At 59.1% G+C, this 23,342-nt stretch overlaps 1 protein-coding gene across 1 annotated transcript in view; it reads right to left on the reverse strand.

The window, feature by feature from the left end:
• Window positions 1–2,927: 2,927 nt before the first annotated feature.
• Window positions 2,928–23,342, reverse strand: part of DACT3 (dishevelled binding antagonist of beta catenin 3) — a 34,078-nt gene continuing 13,663 nt past the window's right edge. Inside the window, exons 2-4 of the mRNA XM_075915137.2 lie at window positions 7,367–7,478; window positions 6,907–7,062; window positions 2,928–6,311 (exon numbers count right to left, since the gene is read on the reverse strand). Of these exons, the coding sequence (XP_075771252.2) occupies window positions 4,654–6,311; window positions 6,907–7,062; window positions 7,367–7,478 (1,926 nt within the window). The 3' untranslated portion in view covers window positions 2,928–4,653. The remainder of the gene's footprint in view (window positions 6,312–6,906; window positions 7,063–7,366; window positions 7,479–23,342) is intronic.

A 23,342-nucleotide genomic window follows, 5' to 3' on the forward strand; every position in this document is an offset into this window, starting at 1 on the left:
GGGCCCTGATCTCGGTCACTGTGTGTCTGGGCGGCACCCGGCCCGATGGGGCCCTGATCTCGGTCACTGTGTGTCTGGGCGGCCCCCGGCCCGACGGGCCCTGATCTCGGTCACTGTGTGTCTGGGCGGCGCCCGGCCCGACGGGCCCTGATCTCGGTCGCTGTGTGTCTGGGCGGCGCCCGGCCCGACGGGCCCTGATCTCGGTCGCTGTGTGTCTGGGCGGCGCCCGGCCCGACGGGCCCTGATCTCGGTCGCTGTGTGTCTGGGCGGCACCCGGCCCGACGGGCCCTGATCTCGGTCGCTGTGTGTCTGGGCGGCACCTGGCCCGACGGGCCCTGATCTCGGTCGCTGTGTGTCTGGGCGGCGCCCGGCCCGACGGGCCCTGATCTCGGTCACTGTGTGTCTGGGCGGCGCCCGGCCCGACGGGCCCTGATCTCGGTCACTGTGTGTCTGGGCGGCGCCCGGCCCGACGGGCCCTGATCTCGGTCACTGTGTGTCTGGGCGGCGCCCGGCCCGACGGGCCCTGATCTCGGTCACTGTGTGTCTGGGCGGCGCCCGGCCCGACGGGCCCTGATCTCGGTCACTGTGTGTCTGGGCAGCGCCCGGCCCGACGGGCCCTGATCTCGGTCGCTGTGTGTCTGGGCGGCGCCCGGCCCGACGGGCTCTGATCTCGGTCGCTGTGTGTCTGGGCGGCGCCCGGCCCGACGGGCCCTGATCTCGGTCACTGTGTGTCTGGGCGGCGCCCGGCCCGACGGGCCCTGATCTCGGTCGCTGTGTGTCTGGGCAGCGCCCGGCCCGACGGGCCCTGATCTCGGTCACTGTGTGTCTGGGCGGCGCCCGGCCCGACGGGGCCCTGATCTCGGTCACTGTGTGTCTGGGCGGCGCCCGGCCCGACGGGCCCTGATCTCGGTCACTGTGTGTCTGGGCGGCGCCCGGCCCGACGGGCCCTGATCTCGGTCACTGTGTGTCTGGGCGGCGCCCGGCCCAACGGGGCCCTGATCTCGGTCACTGTGTGTCTGGGCGCCCGGCCCGACGGGCCCTGATCTCGGTCGCTGTGTGTCTGGGCGGCACCGGGCCCGACGGGCCCTGATCTCGGTCACTGTGTGTCTGGGCGGCGCCCGGCCCGACGGGCCCTGATCTCGGTCACTGTGTGTCTGGGCGACGCCCGGCCCGACGGGGCCCTGATCTCGGTCACTGTGTGTCTGGGCGGCGCCCGGCCCGACGGGGCCCTGATCTCGGTCACTGTGTGTCTGGGCGGCGCCCGGCCCGACGGGGCCCTGATCTCGGTCACTGTGTGTCTGGGCGGCGCCCGGCCCGACGGGCCCTGATCTCGGTCACTGTGTGTCTGGGCGGCGCCCGGCCCGACGGGCCCTGATCTCGGTCACTGTGTGTCTGGGCGGCGCCCGGCCCGACGGGCCCTGATCTCGGTCACTGTGTGTCTGGGCGGCACCCGGCCCGACGGGCCCTGATCTCGGTCACTGTGTGTCTGGGCGCCCGGCCCGACGGGCCCTGATCTCGGTCACTGTGTGTCTGGGCGGCGCCCGGCCCGATGGGCCCTGATCTCGGTCGCTGTGTGTCTGGGCGGCGCCCAGCCCGACGGGGCCTGATCTCGGTCACTGTGTGTCTGGGCGGCGCCCAGCCCGACGGGCCCTGATCTCGGTCACTGTGTGTCTGGGCGGCGCCCGGCCCGACGGGGCCCTGATCTCGGTCACTGTGTGTCTGGGCGGCGCCTGGCCCGACGGGCCCTGATCTCGGTCACTGTGTGTCTGGGCGGCACCCGGCCCAACGGGCCCTGATCTCGGTCACTGTGTGTCTGGGCGGCGCCCGGCCCGACGGGGCCCCGATCTCGGTCACTGTGTGTCTGGGCGGCGCCCGGCCCGACGGGCCCTGATCTCGGTCACTGTGTGTCTGGGCAGCGCCCGGCCCGACGGGCCCTGATCTCGGTCACTGTGTGTCTGGGCGGCGCCCGGCCCGATGGGCCCTGATCTCGGTCACTGTGTGTCTGGGCGGCGCCCGGCCCGACGGGCCCTGATCTCGGTCACTGTGTGTCTGGGCAGCGCCCGGCCCGACGGGGCCCTGATCTCGGTCACTGTGTGTCTGGGCACCCGGCCCGACGGGGCCCTGATCTCGGTCGCTGTGTGTCTGGGCACCCGGCCCGACGGGCCCTGATCTCGGTCACTGTGTGTCTGGGCAGCGCCCGGCCCGACGGGCCCTGATCTCGGTCACTGTGTGTCTGGGCGGCGCCCGGCCCGACGGGGCCCTGATCTCGGTCGCTGTGTGTCTGGGCGGCGCCCGGCCCGACGGGCCCTGATCTCGGTCACTGTGTGTCTGGGCGGCCCCCGGCCCGACGGGCCCTGATCTCGGTCACTGTGTGTCTGGGCGGCCCCCGGCCCGACGGGCCCTGATCTCGGTCACTGTGTGTCTGGGCGGCACCCGGCCCGATGGGGCCCTGATCTCGGTCACTGTGTGTCTGGGCGGCCCCCGGCCCGACGGGCCCTGATCTCGGTCACTGTGTGTCTGGGCGGCGCCCGGCCCGACGGGCCCTGATCTCGGTCGCTGTGTGTCTGGGCGGCGCCCGACCCGACGGGCCCTGATCTCGGTCACTGTGTGTCTGGGCGGCGCCCGGCCCGACGGGGCCTGATCTCGGTCACTGTGTGTCTGGGCACCCGGCCCGACGGGGCCCTGATCTCGGTCACTGTGTGTCTGGGCGGCGCCCGGCCCGAAGGGGCCCTGATCTCGGTCGCTGTGTGTCTGGGCGGCGCCCGGCCCGAAGGGGCCCTGATCTCGGTCGCTGTGTGTCTGGGCGGCGCCCAGCCCGACGGGGCCCCTGATCCCCACTGGGGCTCTGTGTTACCATCATGAACATTGCTGCTCCGCCACCCACCCCCCTTAGCTTTGTGTGCGCTTTTATCTCTGCCCCCGCCTGTTAATCAGCACTTCCACAAATAACACTGATTTTTATTTACAAAAAGGGGGGGGGATGCGGGGAGAATTATATATAGAAATACAAGACTGGCGGGCGGCTTTGCCACACATTCCAGGGAGCTCCCTATGTACAGCGCGGACTCCAGAGGAGAATAATAAATACGTCCATTTAAAAATGGAAGTGCGGACCCCTTGAGGCGGGGAGGTGCAGCCAGGATGTGATACAAGCGGGGTCCTGCTGGCCAGTGAATTACGCTGTAGCAGGCCCAGGTGTCTATTTCAGAACAGGCTGGCTCCGTTTAGTAGCTGGCTCTGGGCTCCCACCCCTCCCTGGCACAGAGAGGAAACGTTACCTCTGCCGGGACAGGGCCCGATGGGGACCCTCCCGTCTAGCCCTCGAGCGGGTCCATGGGGCATGACCCACAGCCGCAGGGAGAGGCAGGTCCGGGTAACCCAGATGACAGGGACTGATCCCAGCAACACTGCAAGGTGCTGAACACTGGTGGAGCACGGTTACTGCGGTCGTGCCCAATCCCTGGCTTGTGCCAGCTCCCTAGTTCCTACGGTGTCACCCTGGGGGTGTTCAGACATGCTGGCATCCGTGCCACGGCCTCCCCGCATGGGGACATCCCTCTAACACCCCCATTTCACTAGTGCCCTGGTTTCACCGAGGCGTTTCGCACGGGGGTTCTCCCCCTCGCGCCCCAGTTCCTCGGTGCCATGATTTCACCTGGCTCAGCCGTGGGAGCGGCACGGGGGCTCTCGCCCGCGGGGTCATGCACCAGGAAGGGGACGCGTAGGGAAGGGAAACCAGAGCAGAATGCAGCGCCCCTCCCCTCCAATTCCCTCCCCCATTCATTTTAGCACCAGCTCCCTGCCACTGAAACCCCCTCGGCAGCCAGCGCCCCTTGACCCGTCAAGGGTTCCCCCTGCTCATGCAGCCTGCGGGAGAACGGGGGCATCTTGCTCCTGTGCTAAACTTAAATCTGGGGGCTTGGATGCACCAGCCTCATGTCATGGGACCTCAGCTGCAGCAGAGCTGGGGAGGGGGCGAGGGAGGTTGGGCCCAAGTACGGGAGCTTGAGAGGAGGGGTAGAAAGATCTGGGGCAGAGGGGGAGGAGACAGAGTTACCAGCCCTACAGGACTGGCCTTGAGCCTCCAGGCATCAAAGAGGAATCTTTAAATCAAATATCACAGCCTGAGGTGAAACCTCCAGGCATCCAACCAAAACTGGCAGTGCTAGGAGGACTGGAACAGCAGGAAAAGAGACCAGCGGAGACCCAAGGGAGGGCAGGTGAGGGGGTGACGTGTCCCTCACAAAACAGGAGGGGGAGTAAAGACCGAGACAGCCCCAGGCGAGGGGAGGAGAATGGGTCAGGGGATGCCGCCAGCTTGGGGGGTGCATAGATCTGGGGAGGGCCAGGTCAGTTTGGGGGGGGTGAAACAGGGATTATGGGGGACCCCAAGACTAGGGTTGGTTGGGGGTGGGCTGAAAGGTCCTGGAGGGATTGCAGCAGGTTTGGGGAGGGTCAAGCTGGAGGGAGGAAACGGGGGGAAGGGAGAAATCAGTGTCGTCCTCCCCCAGGTCCTGGGAGGTGGGGGGCACACCTTGAGCATAGGGTAGACTGGGGTATGGGGTGGAGGGGCTTTGCGGAGCGTGGGTCAGGGCACTCCCAGGCTGCATGGAGGCTTAATGGGGGGGCAGCGTCGCCCTCCCCCCCAGGGTCTCACACTGTCGTCATCACTTTCAGGGAGCCGGAGCGAAAGCGCATGATCTTCTTCTTGAGGGCGTGGGAGGCTTTGATCTTGACGAAGACCTTGGGCCGCCCGGCGGCCTGGCCTGGCCCGGCGCTGGCCACCAGCTGGGGCGAGAGCTGCTGGGGCCACACCAGGCCGCTGCTCTCGTCCGTGTCGCTGGAGCCGGTGCTGAGGGTGGGCGAGCCGCCCTCGCTCAGGCTGGACTCGCTCTCACCGTAGGCCAGCCCCTCCTCCAGCCGGCACACGGGCGCCCGCCGGGCCCCGCCGCCCGAGCACTCCGAGTCGCTGCCGGCGTAGCCGTAGAGCACGTGGCGGGGAGGCGAGGCGGCGCCCCGCCCGGCCCGCCGGCTCCGCCGCGGCTCCCCGCCGCCCGCCTCCTCCTGGGAGATCTCCGCCGTCGAGCGCCACTTGCGGTAGCCGGCGGCGCCGGCGGGAGGGCGGCGGGGCCGGGGCGGCTTGAGCGGCCCCTCGTCTCGCTCCACCGTGTGGTACTTGGGGCCGGAGGCGCCCGGCTTGTTCAGCAGGCTGTTCTCCGACTGCGAGCGCGCCGCCTTCTTGCCCCGGGGGGAGCCCTTCCGGGCGCCCCCCCGGCGCCCCCCGGCCGCCTCCCCCCCTTCCTCCGTGAAGCGGCACTTCTTGGGCAGCGCCGCCGCCCGGGGCCTCTCCCGGGGGGTCACCGGGGCCCGCTCCGGCGACAGCTCCACCGAGCGCCCCTTGGTGAGGGGCGGGGGCTTCTTTCGGGCGCCGCGGTGGGCCTGCTGGGCGCGGGGGGGCTGCTGGGCCGGGATGTACTGGGCCTTCACCATCTGGCAGGCCCCGTCCTCGGCGCACGCCGGCAGGGCGCGGCCCCCCCTCTCCTCGTAAGGAGGTTCCTGGCCGTTCCTGGGGGGGCCCCCCTCCTCGCCCGGCCCCTCCTCATAGTGTTCCATGGAGAGGGCAGGCCGGAGGTGGGCCAGCGCCTGCAGCTTGGGGGGCTTCTTGAGGCTGGAGGGGGGGGCTCCGTAGCCCTCGGGGGGCCCCTTGGCAGCCAGCGTCCTCTCCGCGGCAGCATCCCAGGACGACCAGATGCGGGCGGCCACCCCGGCCCCCCCCTCGTAGCCGCAGGGCGACGGGGTGCTGCTGCCCCGCTCCATGGCCGGGGGGGGTCTGCGCTCCACCGGGGGGGGCAGCAGCTCCGAGGGCCTGGTGCAGAGGCTGTTCTGGCGGGCCACCCCCTTGGCGGGCGGCTCGGCGTTGAGGCTAGTCCGGGGCTTGCCGCCACGCGACAGCTGGCTGCGCCGGCGGATCAGCCGGGAGATGTAGCTCTCCACCTTGTGGCAGTGAGAGGCCTCGGGGTAACCCGGCAGCTCCTGCTCCCCGAACTCCTCCAACCCCCCGGCCTGCTCCGCCCCGAAGGCCAGGCCCGGCGAGAAGGGGACGGCGTCGTAGAGGTGGCCCCGGAGCAGCGGGTTCTGCATGGCCACAGCGTGGAGGGGGCTGGGGTACAGGAAGGGGTCCAGGCTGTCCCGGGGCGGCGGGCGGGGGGGCGGCTCGGCGGGGTAGTCCTGAGCGCTGGCGTAGGGGGCTGAGTAGGAGCGGGGAACCATGCCCCGCGTGGCGCCGTCCTTGGCACTGCTGCCCACCTCGCCTGTGGGGCAGAGAGACACGGACTGAGGGACAGACCCGCGGGCGGAGGGACGGACAGACCTGCGGACGGAGGCTCCAGCTGGAGGGGCAGTGCTCCGTCACAGGGACGAACACAGGCCCAGAGACAGGCCAGCTCTGTCTGGCCCCCATCCCTCCAGGGCCCGACCCACGGCCTCCTGTCCCCCCAGGGTCAACCTGCAATCCAACTGGGCCCCAGTTCCTCCAAGGCCCAAACCTGGCCCCGTCTGGTCCCAACCCACCAGCATCATCTGGCCCCCCCAGAGCCTGACCCTCCCACTTGGCCCCCCCCCCCCAGAGCCTGACCCATGGTCCCGTCTGGCTCCCCACCCGGCTCCCCGCCCCCCCAGGGCCTGACCCATGGCCCCCTCTGGCTCCCCACATCCACAGGGCCCAACCCTTGGCCCTGTCTGGCTCCCTGCACCCCCCAGGCCTGATCCTTTGCCCCATCTGGCTCCTCACCCCCCCAGGGCCCGACCCACAGCTCCGTCTGGCTGAATATCCCCGCCCCCCGGCCTCCAATCAGCTGGGAGACCCCAGCCCCGCACCGGTCTCTCGGGAGCCAAGCAGCCACTCACCCATGGACTTGGGGCGCTCGCTGGCATAGCTGCCGCGGCACTCGGCCTGGCCGATGCGGGAGCAGGAGCCGGAGGCGGAGGGGAAGCCGGAGGAGTCCCCGAAGCCGGAGGCCGGGGAGTCTGAGGCCACCGCCGAGGAGGCACCTTCGTAGAAACCTGCAAGAGATGGCAGCTGTAGACGGGGCGGGGGAGGGAAGAGGCAGCCCAGAACTGGGGCAGGAGGCTCAGGGATGGGGGGGGGGGGGGGCGATGGGACAGGCAGGTGACAGAGAACTGCTGATGGGGGGGCACCATGGACCTGCAAGAAGGGATGGGAGCAGCAGCAGCCCTGAGCTTGAGGAACAGTTTTGGGGTGCCGTTTCCCTGCAGGGGTAACCGGAGGGCGCGGGTGGAGATCCACTGGCCTTTCTCCCGCCCCCCTCCCCCCCGATCTGAGACATCACAGCGCCGCGGTCCCTACCGGAGCTGGGCCAGCTGTCCGTCTCGGCCGCCTCCCCGCAGGCCTTTTCGGGGTACAGCCGCAGCCCCCCCACTTGCTGCTCCAGCTCCCACATCAGCCCGGGCAGCGCATCCTGGAAAGGAAACAGAGGGGCAGGGTGTTAGCCAGGCACAGATACCCCAGGGACATGGCGGCCGGGGGAGGAGGAGGGAGTGACACCCCTCCCCCCGAAGCCACTGTATGTCACCCCTCCAAAATCAGGGGTCAAACTGCCCCCCACCGGCAGTCGACAGTCGTGGTAGGGCAGGGACCCCGGAGCACCCCTCCCCCCATGTTTAGATTCAGTTGAACTTTGACGGCCCACACGGGGAAGGGGGGGGGGTAGGGTCTGCTGGGTGACCTTTGACCTCCAGACAGATGGGAGGGGAGAGACAATGAGACCCATTTGGGGCTGTCAATCAGACTCTGCTGGAGACAAGGGTGGGGGGTTCTCATCCAGGGCAGGTGGGGAGCTGACAGCTCCAGGGCTGGAGGGAAGCGGGGGGGGGGGGGGGGGGGCAGCAGCGGGATACCCCATCCCCCACCCCTAGATAAGGGGAGCACAGCTGCCCAGGGAGCCAGGAGATGGGGCCCCGTAGAACCGGTGCTGGCCTCTTCCCTCCCCTATAAGGCAAAGAAAGCAGGAGGCAGCTGAGCGCAGGGGTGGAGGTGGGGGGGGGGGGGAAGCCAGACCCAGTTGGGATGGGGGCAGGGGAGAGGCCAAGAGAAGGAAGCAAAGAAGAAAAGAGGGAAAAAGGAGACCAGGAAAGAGGAATAAAAGGGGAGGAGAGCGCAGAAAACTGACCAAGGAGGGAAAAAGTCACGAAAAGCCTCGTTTAACCACATCCCGTCATCCGCCCATTTGAGAACGCAGTAATTACTCGTTTAACACGTGCCCGCTTACACGTTTTCGCAATAGCCCGATTTTTTTTTTTTTAGGGAACGTTTTTCAAACCACCCGACCGTCCCCGAAATAACATGAAAATAATCAAGTAGTGGACTATTTCGTGCAGCGTAGACGTTGGTGAAAACAGCGGCCATTCGCACGAGTGGATGAACTCACGTGGCCACAGCGCTCCTCTGCTCGCTCACGTCTTTCTCGTTGCGTTTTAACAAACCGCGGCGACTTGTGTTGCTACATAGCTAATGTTGACGGTGACGACCCAGCACCAACAAAAAATTGACTTTGCCACCACCACCGGAAACGCAACCCCTACCTTTCCCATTATGTTTAACGGGAAAATTGACCCCGCATAGAACGTTTTCGCTTAGCACGAACATTTTCAGAAATGCATGTATAGAGTTAAATGAGGAATTACCGTAGCTGGGAAGCCGCAGGACACACAGCCGACGAGAGCACGGGCAGGACCCTCCCAGCGTCACCGACACAGCCCGTCACACTAGTGTAACACCCGGGGGTCGTTGCACAGCATCCCGGCCACGGGTCCATTCGGACCCGGCGCGGCCGGTCACACCGGCCCTCGCCTCCAGTCATGCCCGTGCTAGCCCGGCCCTTCGGGGGTGGGGGGCTTTCAAACCACCTCTCTTCCCCCCCCCCCCCGCCTCCGGAGAACTCGGATAGGAGGGATGCTGGGACAGACGGGTGCACACAGGGACAGACAGACAGAACAGGGCCAAAAGAAAGGAGAGAAACCAGCCCGGGAGAGAACGAACCGGGGGGAAGAGGAGCGAATGGAAGGTCTCCCCCACCCCGCAAGGCAGAGCCCCCCTTTGCCTGGCCTTCCCCGCGGGGAGGGGAGAACCCCCCAGACTCGCACTGGACACTGCCCCTCCCCTTCCCCACTATCTCAGCTCCATGCCTAGCTGCCTTCCCTCCGCCTGGGGTGAATTTCGGCTCAGGGATTGGGGGGGTCATTTATCACAGCTCCTGGGAAAAGGGGGGGGGGGAATCAATTATTCCTAACACAACAATGAGGTTAATGAATACATGACCATGCAGGGGGCTGTAGACACCGGAGCGGGGGGGGGGGGGGGGGAGGACAAGGTCTGGGAGGAAATATGCTGATCCCCCCCCCCGACCCACCCCCCTCTTCTATAAACATAGCCCATCCCCCCACCCTGCAGGGCATTCTCACTCAGGGACATCAGATAAATTCCCCCATGGAAAGGGCCGTGCCCCCCCTTTCTGAGCCCCAACTCTGTATTGTCCCCCTGGCACATACTTGCCCCCATTTCCCTGTTTCCATGCCGGTCTCCCAGAGGCCTCCATGGTCAGGCTGATGGGTGGGGTCTGGTCATTTCAAGCAGGCATGGGATGTAAATATGGTGAATTTCCTAATCCCCCCCCCCCACTCAAAAAACAGTAAAACTCAGGGAGGGGTGGAGCCAAGAGTTTGTTTCCTTTGTGTCTTTCAGCATCGGCATAGTAGTGAAGCAAGGCTGGGGGGGGGGGGGAACGGCCTAGTGGTTAGGGACCCCAACTTCAGACTGAGACGTGTTGGACTTGAGTGCCATTCCTTGCTCCACCACAGCCTCCCGGAATGGGGCGGGGGGAGGCTTTGGACACACTGTGCCTCAGTTTCCCCCTTTGTACCTTGGGTCGAGCTGCCCTGCCTGGTGAAGATCCTCACACTGAAGTTTCTTACGTGCTCAGATGCTGGCGGGAGAGCAGGCCCGGAAGCCAGGTGGTGGCTGTTATGCAGACTCTCCAGAAGGGGGCAGCACCCACACTGGAGGCCAGAACTCCCTTTTAGGACCTAACGGTCCCAGGTATGGATAACAGGCCTTGGAGACTTGCCCTCGGTGTCCTTGGCCAGTGGACTCTCCCCCTTGTCAAATCCTCCAGTGGCACCAGCCCTGTTCTCACCAGGTTCTTGCCCTGCTACCTCTGTGCCCATCGCCACGGTATCTGGGCACCGTACTCTGCTATGGTAGGGGATGCTGGCAAGGCACATAGGTACCCCATTAAATACACCTGTAAGCGCTGTGCTGAAACCATCTGCGAGCAACACCCATGTGCTTGCTACACCTGTCCTCTACCAGAGGCAGGTCCAACGTCACTGAGAATCCTAGGACTGCAAGGGACCTCAAGAGGCCATCAAGTCCCGTCCCCTGCCCTCACGGCAGGACAAAGCCCCATTTCGACCATCCCCGACAGATGTCTGTCCATCCTGCTCTTAAATATCTCCAGTGATGGAGAATCCACAACCCCCCAGGCAATTTATTCCAGTGTTTCACCACCCTGACAGGGAGGAAGTTTTTCCTAATGTCCAGCCTCAACCTCCCTTGCTGCAATTTCAGCCCCTTGCTTCTTGTCCTGTCCCCAGAGGCCCAGGAGAACAATTTTTCTCCTTCCTCCTTGTGACACCCTTTTAGATACTTGACAAGCGCTATCCTGTCCCCTCTCCGTCTTCTCTTTTCTAAACTAAACAAGCCCGATTCTTTCAGTCTTTCCTCATCGCTCACGTGTTCTAGACCTTTCATCGTTTTTGCTGCTCTTCTCTGGAGCTTCTCCGATTTCTCCACATCTTTCCTGAAATGCGGTGCCCAGAACTGGACACAAGACTCCAACTGAGGCCTAATCAGTGCAGAGTAGAGAGGAAAAATGACTTCTCGTGTCTTGCTCACAACACTCCTGTTCATGCAGCCCAGAATCACGTTTGCTTGTTTTGCAACAGCGTCACACTGTTGACTCATATTTAGCTTCTTGTCCACTATGACCCTTAGATCCCTTTCGGCAGGACTCCTTCCTAGACAGTCGCTTCCCATCCTGTATGTGAGAGACGGATTGTTCCTTCCTAGGTAGAGCACTTTGTCCTTATTCAACTTCAACCTGTTTACCTCCAACCATTTCTCTAGTTTGTCCACATTTGGAATTTTGACCCTCTCCTCCAAAACACTTGCAACCCCTTCCAGCTTGGGATCATCTGCAAACTTAATAATCGTACTCTCTATGCCGACATCTAAATACTTGATGAAGATATTGAACAGAACTGATCCCAAAACCAACCCTGCAGAGCCCCACTTGTTATGCCCTTTCAGCAGGACTGTGAACCGTTAATAACTACTCTGAGAACGGTTATTCAGCCACTTCTGCACCTACCTTATAGTAGCCCCATCTATTGTATTTCCCTAGTTTATTGATAAGGTCATGCAAGACCATGTGAAATGCCTTACTAAAGTCTAGGTATACCACATCCACCGCTTCTCCCTTATCCACAAGGCTTGATCTCCTATCAGATTGTTTTGACGTGATTTGTTCTTTACAAATCCATGCTGGCTGTTCCCTATCACCTTATTATCTTCCAGATGGATTCCTTGCTCCATTATCTTCCTTGGTGCAGACATTAAACTGACTGGTCTGTAGTTTCCTGGGTTGTTCCAGGCCTGCCCTGAGCCAGGCTGTATGGTGAAGGTTGGAAATTTGACAGTTTAACCACTAAATCATGCTACTCTCCCAGAGCCAGGAACGGAAGGCAGGAATCCTGCCTCGCAGCCCTCCTGCTGTAACCACTAGACTCCACTTTCCTCCCAGAGCCAGGAATGGAAGCAAGGAATCCTGCCTCGCAGTCCTCCTGCTGTAACCACTAGACTCCACTCTCCTCCCAGAGTCAGAAAAGGAACCCAGGAATCCTGCCTCGCAGCCCTCCTGCTGTAACCACTAGACTCCACTCTCCTCCCAGAGTCAGAAAAGGAACCCAGGAATCCTGCCTCGCAGCCCTCCTGCTGTAACCACTAGACTCCACTCTCCTCCCAGAGCCAGGGATAGAACCCAGGAATCCTGCCTCGCAGCCCTCCTGCTGTAACCACTAGACTCCACTCTCCTCCCAGAGCCAGGAAAGGAACCCAGGAATCCTGCCTCGCAGCCCTCCTGCTGTAACCACTAGACTCCACTCTCCTCCCAAAGCCAGGAACGGAAGACAGGAATCCTGCCTCGCAGCCCTCCTGCTGTAACCACTAGACTCCACTCTCCTCCCAGAGCCAGGGATAGAACCCAGGAATCCTGCCTCGCAGCCCTCCTGCTGTAACCACTAGACTCCACTCTCCTCCCAGAGCCAGGGATAGAACCCAGGAATCCTGGTTCCCAGCCCTTCCTGCTCTAACCACTAGACTCCAGTTCCCATAAGAACCAGGCAGAGACCCTAGGAATCTTGTCTCCCAGTTGTCCCCTGCCCAATCTACTAGACCGCACTCCCCTCCCACAGCTGGGAACCCGGGCATCCTGGGGGTTCAAATGGCAGCCGTAACGCTGCAGAGGCAGTCTGTTTGGTCTGTCAGCATGGAAAAAAGTTTTTGCAAGGGGCCTGATCAAAACCAAAATATTGTCTTTGAGTTACTAATGTCAGCTAAGGGTCTAGACCAGACCCCCACCCCCAACACTGCCCAGTTGGTATAAACAGGTGTCACTCAATTAGAACAAACGGAGTAACACCAATTCGCATCAGCTGAGCTCCCGGCCCAAAGATTTTTAAACCAGAACACGTTTTTTCAAACCAGATTCCAGCCATGGCCCAATCGTACCCAGCCCCCCCCCCCCCTTCCCCTGGCTTGGGCCAGGTACTGCGGAGGCAGGCTCAAGGTACAGAGAAGGGGAATAGCCTGGGCTTACCTGCCGAAGCAGGCGGATTTATATTCCTTGTACATTTTCATCCGGGCACGTGGGATGAAATTATTCATATAAATAGCTAATCCCTTCTGGAATCCGGCTAAGCTCTGTAATACATGGTGCAGGCGCTTTTCAACCATCCAAATCCACACACAAAATGGGGTTGAACAACCAAACCCGATCCAACAGCCAGCAGCCACGATCAGCCTCTGGCAAAGGATGGAGCTGGAAGATACCCTCTGTGGGACAAAGACCAGGAGGACTGCTCTGTGGTGTGCATGGTGTGTTATCGGTGCCCCTTGCAGGAATGCCAAGTGTTAAGGTTGTCTGACAGTTTCCATTTTAAGAGCCTGTCTTGTAACTTTAGCTGTCCAGGTTGAATTTTTTCCCTGCCGGGCGTCAGGCTGAATTTTTCGGGAAAGTTTCAGCTAAAACAGGTCAGCTGGTTTTGAAAACAAAGTTGGGGGAAATACAGCACTGTGGCAAGCAAGCAAGAAAAAGCTACATCTAGAGTGCAGCGCTTTTCTGGAATACCAGAGGTATCCGGGAAAAGCAACACCGCATCCAAGGAACGTGTCCGCTTTTCCGAAAAAAGCTTAGGAAAAGCGGACGCATTTTCGCCATCCTTGTAAACCTCGTTGGATGAGGAAGAGCGAAAGAGCGGGTTTTTCCAAAATCTGGCACCGTGTAGACGTGCCAAATTTCGGAAAAGCAAAGAAAGAAAGAAAGAAAGAAAGAAAGAAAGAAAGAAAGAAAGAAAGAAAGAAAGAAAGAAAGAAAGAAAGAAAGAAAGAAAGAAAGAAAGAAAGAAAGAAAGAAAGAAAGAAAGAAAGAAAGAAAGAAAGAAATGCAATTGTGTTTCTTTTTCTGACTTTCTTTGTAGTCTAGAAAGAAAGAAAGAAACTTGCAGCCGATGGGTAGAAAAGCTCTAGCATCCCCATGCTTTGGAGAAGGTACCTGAAATCTGGCAGTGAGGCTGCGCCGTCTGCTATTCCTATGAGAATCTGCCCCACATGCCAACCAAAGCACCTGAACATGCACCAGCTAGGGGCTGAGGAGAACTACTGGAAATTGCTCCCACGGATGCTAGGGGAGCGATGCGGAATGAAGAGCAAAGAGACTGTCTCTCCTGCACCCTGAGTGCTCCTCCGGCTGGCGCCAGGCAGCGCAGAAGAGGAGACAGGCTGGAATGTAGAGGGGAGAGGAATGAAGAGGCTGGATGGGGGAACAGAAGAGCTGCAGGTAGGGAGGAAGAGAGAGAGAGAGAGAGAGAGAGAGGTGGAATGGGACAGGAGGAGAACTGGTCAGAAGTCTCAACATCCCTCTGGTGTCCGCACAGAGCTGCAAAACCTTTAAACAAAGTACGTGTCTCACCCCCACCCTCTAGTGGCAGATCCACAGACAAGATAACAACCTACTACTGCTACCAGATACGGACAGTTCAAGGGCACCCTGCTAGGCTGTGCACTCTGCTAGGGTGGTGCACCACACAAGCCTTGGTGCACATAACAACATTTATTCTGCATATAGATGGGGGAAAAAAGTAGAGGGAACATTGGCGAGGATCAATATGGCTCCCTGGATGAAATCCTCTCCCCTCCCGATTTTTAAAATCATAGAAAGCTACATTTTAAAAAAAACTGCCTGAAGAGACCTGGTGTGTATTTAAATCTAACTTACTTTCCTCCTGGCTTTGTGGCTAAGATTAGTTGCCACGCGGGAGCAGGCAACCTGCCTGGGGGAAATGGAGCTGATCTCTTTAGAGGTTAGAGATTGCAAAGATCCTATTTAGGCGGTGCGTTTCCCGCCTGCATTTCATCACGCTCAGGAACCCTGAGAAAAGACAGCTGGGTTGTTTTCGCTCTGCTTCTAATCGGTTCCACTTCTTGCCTCTTGCCAGCGCGAGGCAGCAAATGTAATTCCATATGCGGCACTCCACACCTCCAGAACGCTGTACACATATTAACCCTTGCTGCGCCCTGGCCTGGCACTATCCCGGTTTCACAAAGGGGGAAACTGAGGCACGCTGACTTTCCCTACAATCAGAGAGCGAGGAATAGACCCCAGGTGTCCTGGCGGCCACACCCCCACCTGCTCTGATCCACTAGACTCCCCCCACTCCCTACTTAGAGCTGGAAATAGAATCTAAAAGTCCTAGCTCCCAACCCACCCCCCCCCCCCAGACTAATCCACTAGACCCCACTCCCCTCCCAGATCTGGGAATAGAACCAAGGAGTCCTAATTACTGCCTCCCCGCTCCTCCGGCAATTAAACCCCATCCCCTTTAAAACTAAACACAGCTTGTTCAGTTCTCCAGAAGAGAGCTCAAATGAGAACCAGGTGTGGGACTCCGCCACATTCATCCTGCGCCGCCGCTCTGCAGAACCATCCCCTGCCGAATTAGAGACCGGGCCAGGGAGAGCGTATGGGATAGATTACAGAGCAGCGCCTCCTCCAGCAGCAGGGGCGTACAGTCAAACGAGGCGCCCCGGAGTCACAGTGAGACAAGCAGAGGAACAGTGACAACCCCAGCAGTATGCGGGGCTCCGTGCAGAAAGGGGAAGGAAGAGATCTGGGATCAGAGGGGTGGGATTAACCTCTGCAGGGAGTGGTGATGGGGGCGGGGGGCTACCCCAGTGATTCAGAGGAGCCCAGACGGAGCTATCGTTCTGATCAGCCTGCCTGGCTTGTATAACCCGGCCCAGAGCGGGGGCCCGCTGGGGACCCAGCAAACCAGGCTCCAACCCCTCCCAGCCCATATCTTGTGGTCGAGCTAGAGGGGCATAAAGCCCCCAGGGGGTGGAGGATCTACCCCTGCCCCTCGGTCGGTCGCTCCTGAGGTTAGTCCCTTTTCCCGTTCACACCTCGAGTCTTATGTCCAGTCTGGATTTCCAAGCATTGCATCTTATGGCTTGTGTAGTAGATTAACACAAGAGATCCCCCCTCCTCCGTGGATGCTTATGCACCATGACCCAGGGGCCTCTCGGGTGTTTTTTCAATGAGCTAAAAGGACTATCAAGGTCCTTCCCCCCCAGACCTGGACTTGCTCACCTATCTGGAGCGGGGACAGGCCGTGCCAGTAGCTGTGCACAGAGGTAACTCTGGGTTTGGCCGGAAAGCACGAATCCCCCTCCACGGAAAATGTCAAGGTTTCAAATTTCGCTTTTATTTCGCCCTGGCACAAACTGAGATCTTTGGGAATGACTCAACACAAGCAAAGGCGGAAGAGAGGGCGCTCCAACCTGGAACGGCCAATGGCCCAGAGGCAGGGTGCTCCCCTGGATAGGGGACAACAAGGTTCACGTCCTCGGGGAATAGGACTGGTGAGGGGAAAGGGACCAGGGGAAGCATTATTTACCCTTTCACAGAATTCAAGGACAAGGGGAAATTAATAGGTGGCCAGTTTAAACCAAACAAAATCCCTGTTCTCCCACTGGCCAATGCACCGTTAACCTGTGGAACTCATTGCCTGGGGGCACAGAGAAGGCCAAAAGTATAACTGGGTTCAAAAAAGAACTAGATACGTTCCGGGAGGACAGATCAAGTAAGGACACAACCCCATCCTCTGTGCCCCTAAACTTCGGACTGGCAGAAGCTGGGACTGGACAAACAAGGGGTGTAAGATGCAATGGTAGCCTTGTTCTGTTCATTGCCTTTGAAGCACCTGGCACGCTCCACTGTTGGAAGACAGGCTAACGGGCTAGCCAGACCCTTGATCAAACCCAGTATGGCCGTTCTCATGACTAGAAACCAGGAGTCCGGATTCCCAGCCCCACTCGCTTAACACTATCTCTGTTTTACAAAAGGGGAAACTGAGGCACGCGGCCTTGCCTAACATCAGAGCACTGACGGCAGAGCAAAGAATGGAACTCAGGCGTCCTGACTCCCAGCCCCGCTGCTCAGACCTGCCAGAGCTAGGAACAGAATCCAAGAGTCCCGACTTCCCCACCCCCACCCCGCTCTACCCATTACGCCCCACGCCGTCCCTTTAAAACGAGCCAGGGGTGTCTCAGTTCTCCAGCAGAGTGGTAGAACCTGGTGCAGGGAATGGAGCTGGAATCTCCCATTTCCCCCCATGAGCGCCCCACCCACACGGCTGGAGCATCGGATGGGAAGAGCTGTCCCACTTGGTAATAACATTCACCTGTCACTGGCCAGAAAGACAGGCCGGGCAGCCCAGCTCGCTTGGGATCCAAGTCCCTGCTCCAATGCCAGCAAGCCAGGGCCTTGCATGGGAGCTGGTTGGCAGGTCCAGGATGGGGCTGGCAGACAGGGTGTCTACACTGCATTGCGAGCCGGAGTCCGTGCGCCGATGTGCCCCACGAACACAAAGGCCGTGAGACCGGGGTCAGCGCTTGCTGCATCGCATCAGAGCAGTTTGTGCGTGGACAGAAAGAGGAGGGGGTTGGGCTCAAACCGGACTCAGCGCTTGGACTTCGTGGGCAGTGTAAACATACCAGGCAACAGCCTCCCCCCCCCTTCCCCGCCACCGACTCCCCAGTCTGTTTCGGGGCCGTGGCTACAGCCCCCGCTGTAGCTGGCAAGCTCCGCTCCTAGACACGCGAGTTTGCATGGGGCTGCATTCAAACGCACGTCTGGATGTCGGAGCCCCGAGGAGACAAAGACATAAGCCAGACCCCGGGCAGAGCCGTTATCGGCCGGGTACGCGGGGAGCCGGGCGCTTAAGCAGAACTCGCACCAAGCCGAACTGGAAAAAGTGCCGTCAGATGGATCCCGTGACTTTCCAGGGCTTGGCCGAATCCAGGCGGATAAAACTCCGCGCCCATCGTGGCTCCGGACAAGCTTAACACAAGAAAGGGGTGGCAAAGTCGATTTCTGTTCAGTAAGCTAGATGCAGCAGCCACACATCCCGCAGGGCTGAGGGCCAGACGCCGGCCGTGGGGCTTGCTCAGCACATCAGCAGGGCTCAGCTGCCACATGAGTCTCTGCTCTGCCTGCCACGCCGCATGCCACGCCGCCGGGGCCAGATCAGAGCAGCACCTGGCCTGCTGCAGGATCGTGGGGACCACTTCCCAGCTAGCCTCTGTGTGGCAAGAAGGATGGGAGGTGGTTGCAGGCCCCCTCCCTGGCATATTCTAGCCCTTCCCCAACCCCCCGTGTTAACTTAGAGCAGCCTGGAGGCTGCTCTGATTCACTCGCTTGCCTCTCGGGGACAGAGAACAGCCACAATGCAATGCCCCCCCACCACATCCCAATCCACCTTCTACAGGTCCTAGGGGACAGAGAATGGTCACATCACAGGGCCCCCCAGACACACCCTTGTCTGCCCCTATTGGCCCGAGGGGGCAGAGAATAGCGACAGAGCAGAGTGCACCAGCCATGCCCCAATCCACCTCCTAGGGCCCAGGGGGGCAGAGAATAGCCCCAGCACAGGGTGCTCCCACAACACCCACAATCTACCCCCTATAGGAGGGCTGGGATCTGGGTCCTTCCCCCAGATGATGCTGGCTGGAAAGATCCCCGTGCACAGGTGTGGCTCTCAAGGGGCTGTTTCCACCCACTGTAGAACCACGGCGGGATAAAGGGACGGAGCATGGGAAGCGAGTCTGCCCAAAGCAGCATCTGTCCTCTGGTCCCCAGCGGGGAATGATGGACCACTCCACCGGGAGCAGACCTTCCTGCCAGACCCCTAGGTTAGCGGGCTGGCATATGCCCTGCAGCATGACGGCTGACAGCCTTCTATCCACACGCTTCTAAGCCTCCTTTAAAATCCTGCTATGCTCTGGGCTTGACAAATATCCAGTGGCAGGGAGTTCCACAGGATATCACAGTGGCAGGGGTGAGGGGGTGTTCCTGCCAGCTCTCGGTGTTCCACCCTTCCCTGAGCCAGCATCCAGAGCTGCCTTCAGATTCATTAGGCCTGCTGGCAGAGGCTGGTCCAGAAAAGCAAGATACAGGAAGCATTTCAGCCCCATTCTCCTCCCCCAGCAGGAGAATGGAGGCACTTGCTGGTCTTGTTACGGCTTCCCCCCCCCCCCAAAACACACACACCCCCCCACCTGGCTTGAAGGTGTAACCCTCTGGCTAACACACACACACACACACACACCCCACCTGGCTTGAAGGTGTAACCCTCTGGCTAACACACACACACACACACACACACACACCCCACCTGGCTTGAAGGTGTAACCCTCTGGCTAACACACACACACACACACACACACACACACACACACACACACACACCCCACCTGGCTTGAAGGTGTAACCCTCTGGCTAACACACACACACACACACACACACACACACACACACACACACACACCACCTGGCTTGAAGGTGTAATCCTCTGGCTAACACACACACACACACACACACCACCTGGCTTGAAGGTGTAACCCTCTGGCTAACACACACACACACACACACACACACACACACCACCTGGCTTGAAGGTGTAACCCTCTGGCTAACACACACACACACACACACACACACACACCACCTGGCTTGAAGGTGTAATCCTCTGGCTAACACACACACACACACACACACACCACCTGGCTTGAAGGTGTAACCCTCTGGCTAACACACACACACACACACACACACACACACACACACACACCACCTGGCTTGAAGGTGTAACCCTCTGGCTAACACACACACACACACACACACACACACACACACACACACCCACCCCCCACCTGGCTTGAAGGTGTAATCCTCTGGCTAACACACACACACACACACACACACCACCTGGCTTGAAGGTGTAACCCTCTGGCTAACACACACACACACACACACACACACACACACACACACACACACACTTCGGAGGTTGGGACAGCTAGAGGCAGCATGGCCCAAGGTACCCCACCCTGGTTCTGTTGCTGGCTGTGCCCGGACTATACGCTGCTCTCTGCTTCTCCTCCTGCCTGGCCCATGAGCTCTTCGGCACAGGGACTTGGCAGCAGCACAGCGCTCCCGCCCCCGAGTCCTTCTGGGATACGGCCTGGCCAATTTGGGCACTTCAAGACCCAGCTCCTGGAGTCATGGGAGAATACTGGCGGCTACCGTCCCCTTTAATACAGTAAGGGCTTGTCTAGATGAGCAGTTAGCACGTGGCAAGCTGGGGCATGTCCTTCCCTGGCACAAGCCTGCCAGGCCCTAATCGTGCCATGGTTTGATCTGTGTCTGTAGGGCTGGACAGAGCTAGAGAACAGGACCCCTAATAGCTCCAGATGGCAAACAGAGAGGACCCCCCCCCTCCAACAACATAAGGCCATGTCATGATTTTGCAGGGAGCCGGCATATGAGTTTTGGGGCAGGCACCCCCCCTCCAGCTGAACGGAGAGGAAGGAGGGAGCCTCACTCATCGCCATGAACTCTCAAAGGGCTGGGGAAACTGAGGCATGGCCGCTCACCCAGGAAAAGAACCTCCGGAATCCCACGCCACTTTTAGCCACTAGGCCACACTGCCTCCAAAGCACGAACTGCACCCTCCCAGCAATCCAGCATCACTGAGTTGCGGTGGCTGGGAACCACTGCACGAAGCAGCTAGTTCCGGCTGGTCCCCGCGGTGTTGTTCAGAGCCAATGGCTGACAGAGCAATCGCAGAGCTCTCCGTGAGCATGCCGGATCCTGAGAGCCAACAGCCGCCCCGGGAATTGCAGGTTATAAGACGCGCGAGCTTTGCGCCGGTTCTCGCTCCGGCACTCCCTTCAAGAAGCTGCCGTTCCGCCTCCGACCCCTCCCCCCGCGGCCCAGAGGAGATGAGGGACCATAAAAGTCTATTGGAGGAAAGCGCGGCTCCGCAGGAAAACATTCCTCTTGGATAGTCCAGGCTGCTTTCCTGACCGGAGAAACGGGGCCGCCACACAAAACCAACAGCGGCTGGAGACGCACGTTGTGTGTGTACAAAGCACAGAGGAAAGCGCCTGACCTCTAAGGCGGACGTTTCGCACCAACGTTCAGGTCTCCTGGGTTGTTTTCCCAGCTGCGTGACACAGTGGTTAGAGCCACAGGAATTGAAAGCCGGGACTCTGGCCTCTATCCCACTTCTGAGAAGAAAGTGAGAGCTAGAGGAGTCAGGGCTCCCGGATTCTTTGACACTGGCTCCTTGAAGGAAGTAGGGAGAGTTGTTGTCCCCACGCTGTGCCTCAGTTTCCCTTTTGTAAAAGTGTGTGTGAGGTGGGAGTGGGAGGGGGGGGGTGAGGCCACAATACTAATCCGCATCACGCCCTGCGGGTGAAAAGCACCATACAAACAGCAAGCATTACGTGATTTTAAAAAGGAGAAGAATTTAAACTTCCCGTTGCTTCTCCCCCCACCCTCTCCATTTGGCTTGGGCACGGAAGGCCAGGCTTACAAAGAGATTCAGCTGCCTCAAGATGCAGAGGCACCTTTGGGATTTTACCAAAGGGCCTGACCAGAAGTGTCTAAGTCCCTTGGGCAGCCAATGGATTCAGATTCTTCTTTCGGTGAGCTCAGGGGAGGCTCAGATTTCCAGCTATAAAGTCAGACTATCCCAGACAGGAGCTAGAAGGGTAAAAATCCACCAGTGAGTGTCAGGCACAGACACACTGCTGTTGGTGAGATGCCAGGTATGGTTAGGGATGATCTTGATAGCACTTGGTCCTGTCGTGAGGAGACTGGACGTGATGACCTCTCGAACTCTCTTACAGTTCTAGGATTCCATGATTATATGATGTACAGGACGGGAATCTCCTCAGGGAGTTTTGTCTGTGAATTCCATAAGCATCTAACTCCCCTAGGTTACTTATTTCCCAGTCATAATTTCTGGAATGAGATTTACATCGTTAGAACAAAGCTTGTTAAAGAAGCCCAGGCGCTCCCATAGCAACACTGAATTTCTGCAAAGCTTTCGTGTCACCAACAATTTTGTTGAGGGGGGGGGGGGGAGTTAAAATGAAACTGTCAATTTTGACCAAGCAGGAAATTTCTCCCTTTCTAAGCTTTCAAAAAGACTTGTAAATGACCACTCTTCCAAGGTGACTATTGATTCCTGAAGCCCTGGAGGGGGAAACACAACTTCCTTCCTCAGCACAAAAATCCAGGGTGGCTTAACGGGACGGAGTCTTGAATGACATTTATCGGCTTCTGGTGATCATCTGGGGGGAGGGACAGCCCCAGCCTGCTAAACCCAGGGTTGTGAGTTCAATCCTCACAGAGGCCATTTAGGAATTTGGGGCAAAAATTCATCAGGGATGGTACTTGGTCCTGCTGTGAAGGCAGGGACTGGACTCAATGACCTTTCAAGGTCCCTTTCAGTTCTAGGAGATAGGCAATCTCCATTATATATTTATTTAACCCCCCAAGTTAAGCACGGTTTGAACTTGAGCAAGTCTGTGAGAAAAAACATCCCTTCTTGAAGGGAAATCTCAGCTTTGGAGCCGCGGGAAGGAACTGGGTGGAAACAGGCTGAGGTTTCTGATCCGCATTTCCACCACCGAGTTGCTTTCATTAGCTAGATATGGGGGAACACAGAGGTGCAGGAATTGATTTTTTATAGGGGGGATGCTGAGAGCCACTGAACCAAAGTATCAACCCTGCATGGTGGAAATCCCTTCAAGACAGCACCTATGGGGAAATTTTGGAGGGGGATTTTTTCCCGTATCTGGTAGGTATTGGGTTGGCTATTTTTCTTCGATCCCAACGGCTGTGCTGTGCCCTTTTCTGTAAGTGGTCATGGGCCAGAGCACGTCTCTATGTTTGAAAGAGTTTGTCTCTCCGTCGGTTTGTTCCAGAACTCCTCCCAAACGGGGAGAGCGAGGACCATCACTTTCGGACACAGCTTCCTCTTATCATCACTTAAAGCAAGGTATGGGACTGCTTGTGCCAAGACAATGGGATTGTTTCTCATCAAGCCATAAAGAAAAAAGAGACAGAATCACCAGGCAGGTGAAAGGGGCTGGCTGGGGGCGCTCCCCCCACCAGGACTGCTCCCCCAGGCATAGTTTACGGAAGGATGAAAGCCCCCCCCAAATTCCTATGGGGAAAATTGTTGGCTGTTCCCCTTTGTCAGGGAGTGCACAGTTCGCTGCATTCCTCACTCTGGCTGGGGAGCGCAGGGGGTTTACGAGCTGTGCACTTTCCTCTCGCTCTCCGGCTTTGAAAAATACAATCACTGAAATAAAGCACGTACATTTTCCTTTTATTTCAAAAAAACCCAAACCCACCCTTAACCAAGTTAAGGACCCGAGCCACGCTAGTTGCTAGTGATAAAGAAAATGTGATTACGTGCATATTTCTCTCCATAGAAGATCTTTTCTCTATTAGGGAAGACCTTTAGGGGAACTGCACGTGGGTCTTGGATCCAAACGACTTTTAAAAAAAAAGTGACTGAGCAATTACACCCCTGAGTCTCACACGAGTTATACCATGGTTGATTTACCCGCT

This window comes from Pelodiscus sinensis, chromosome 18, assembly GCF_052426305.1.
Source record: "Pelodiscus sinensis isolate ZL-2025 chromosome 18, ASM5242630v1, whole genome shotgun sequence".
Classification (NCBI taxonomy): Eukaryota; Metazoa; Chordata; order Testudines; family Trionychidae; genus Pelodiscus; species Pelodiscus sinensis.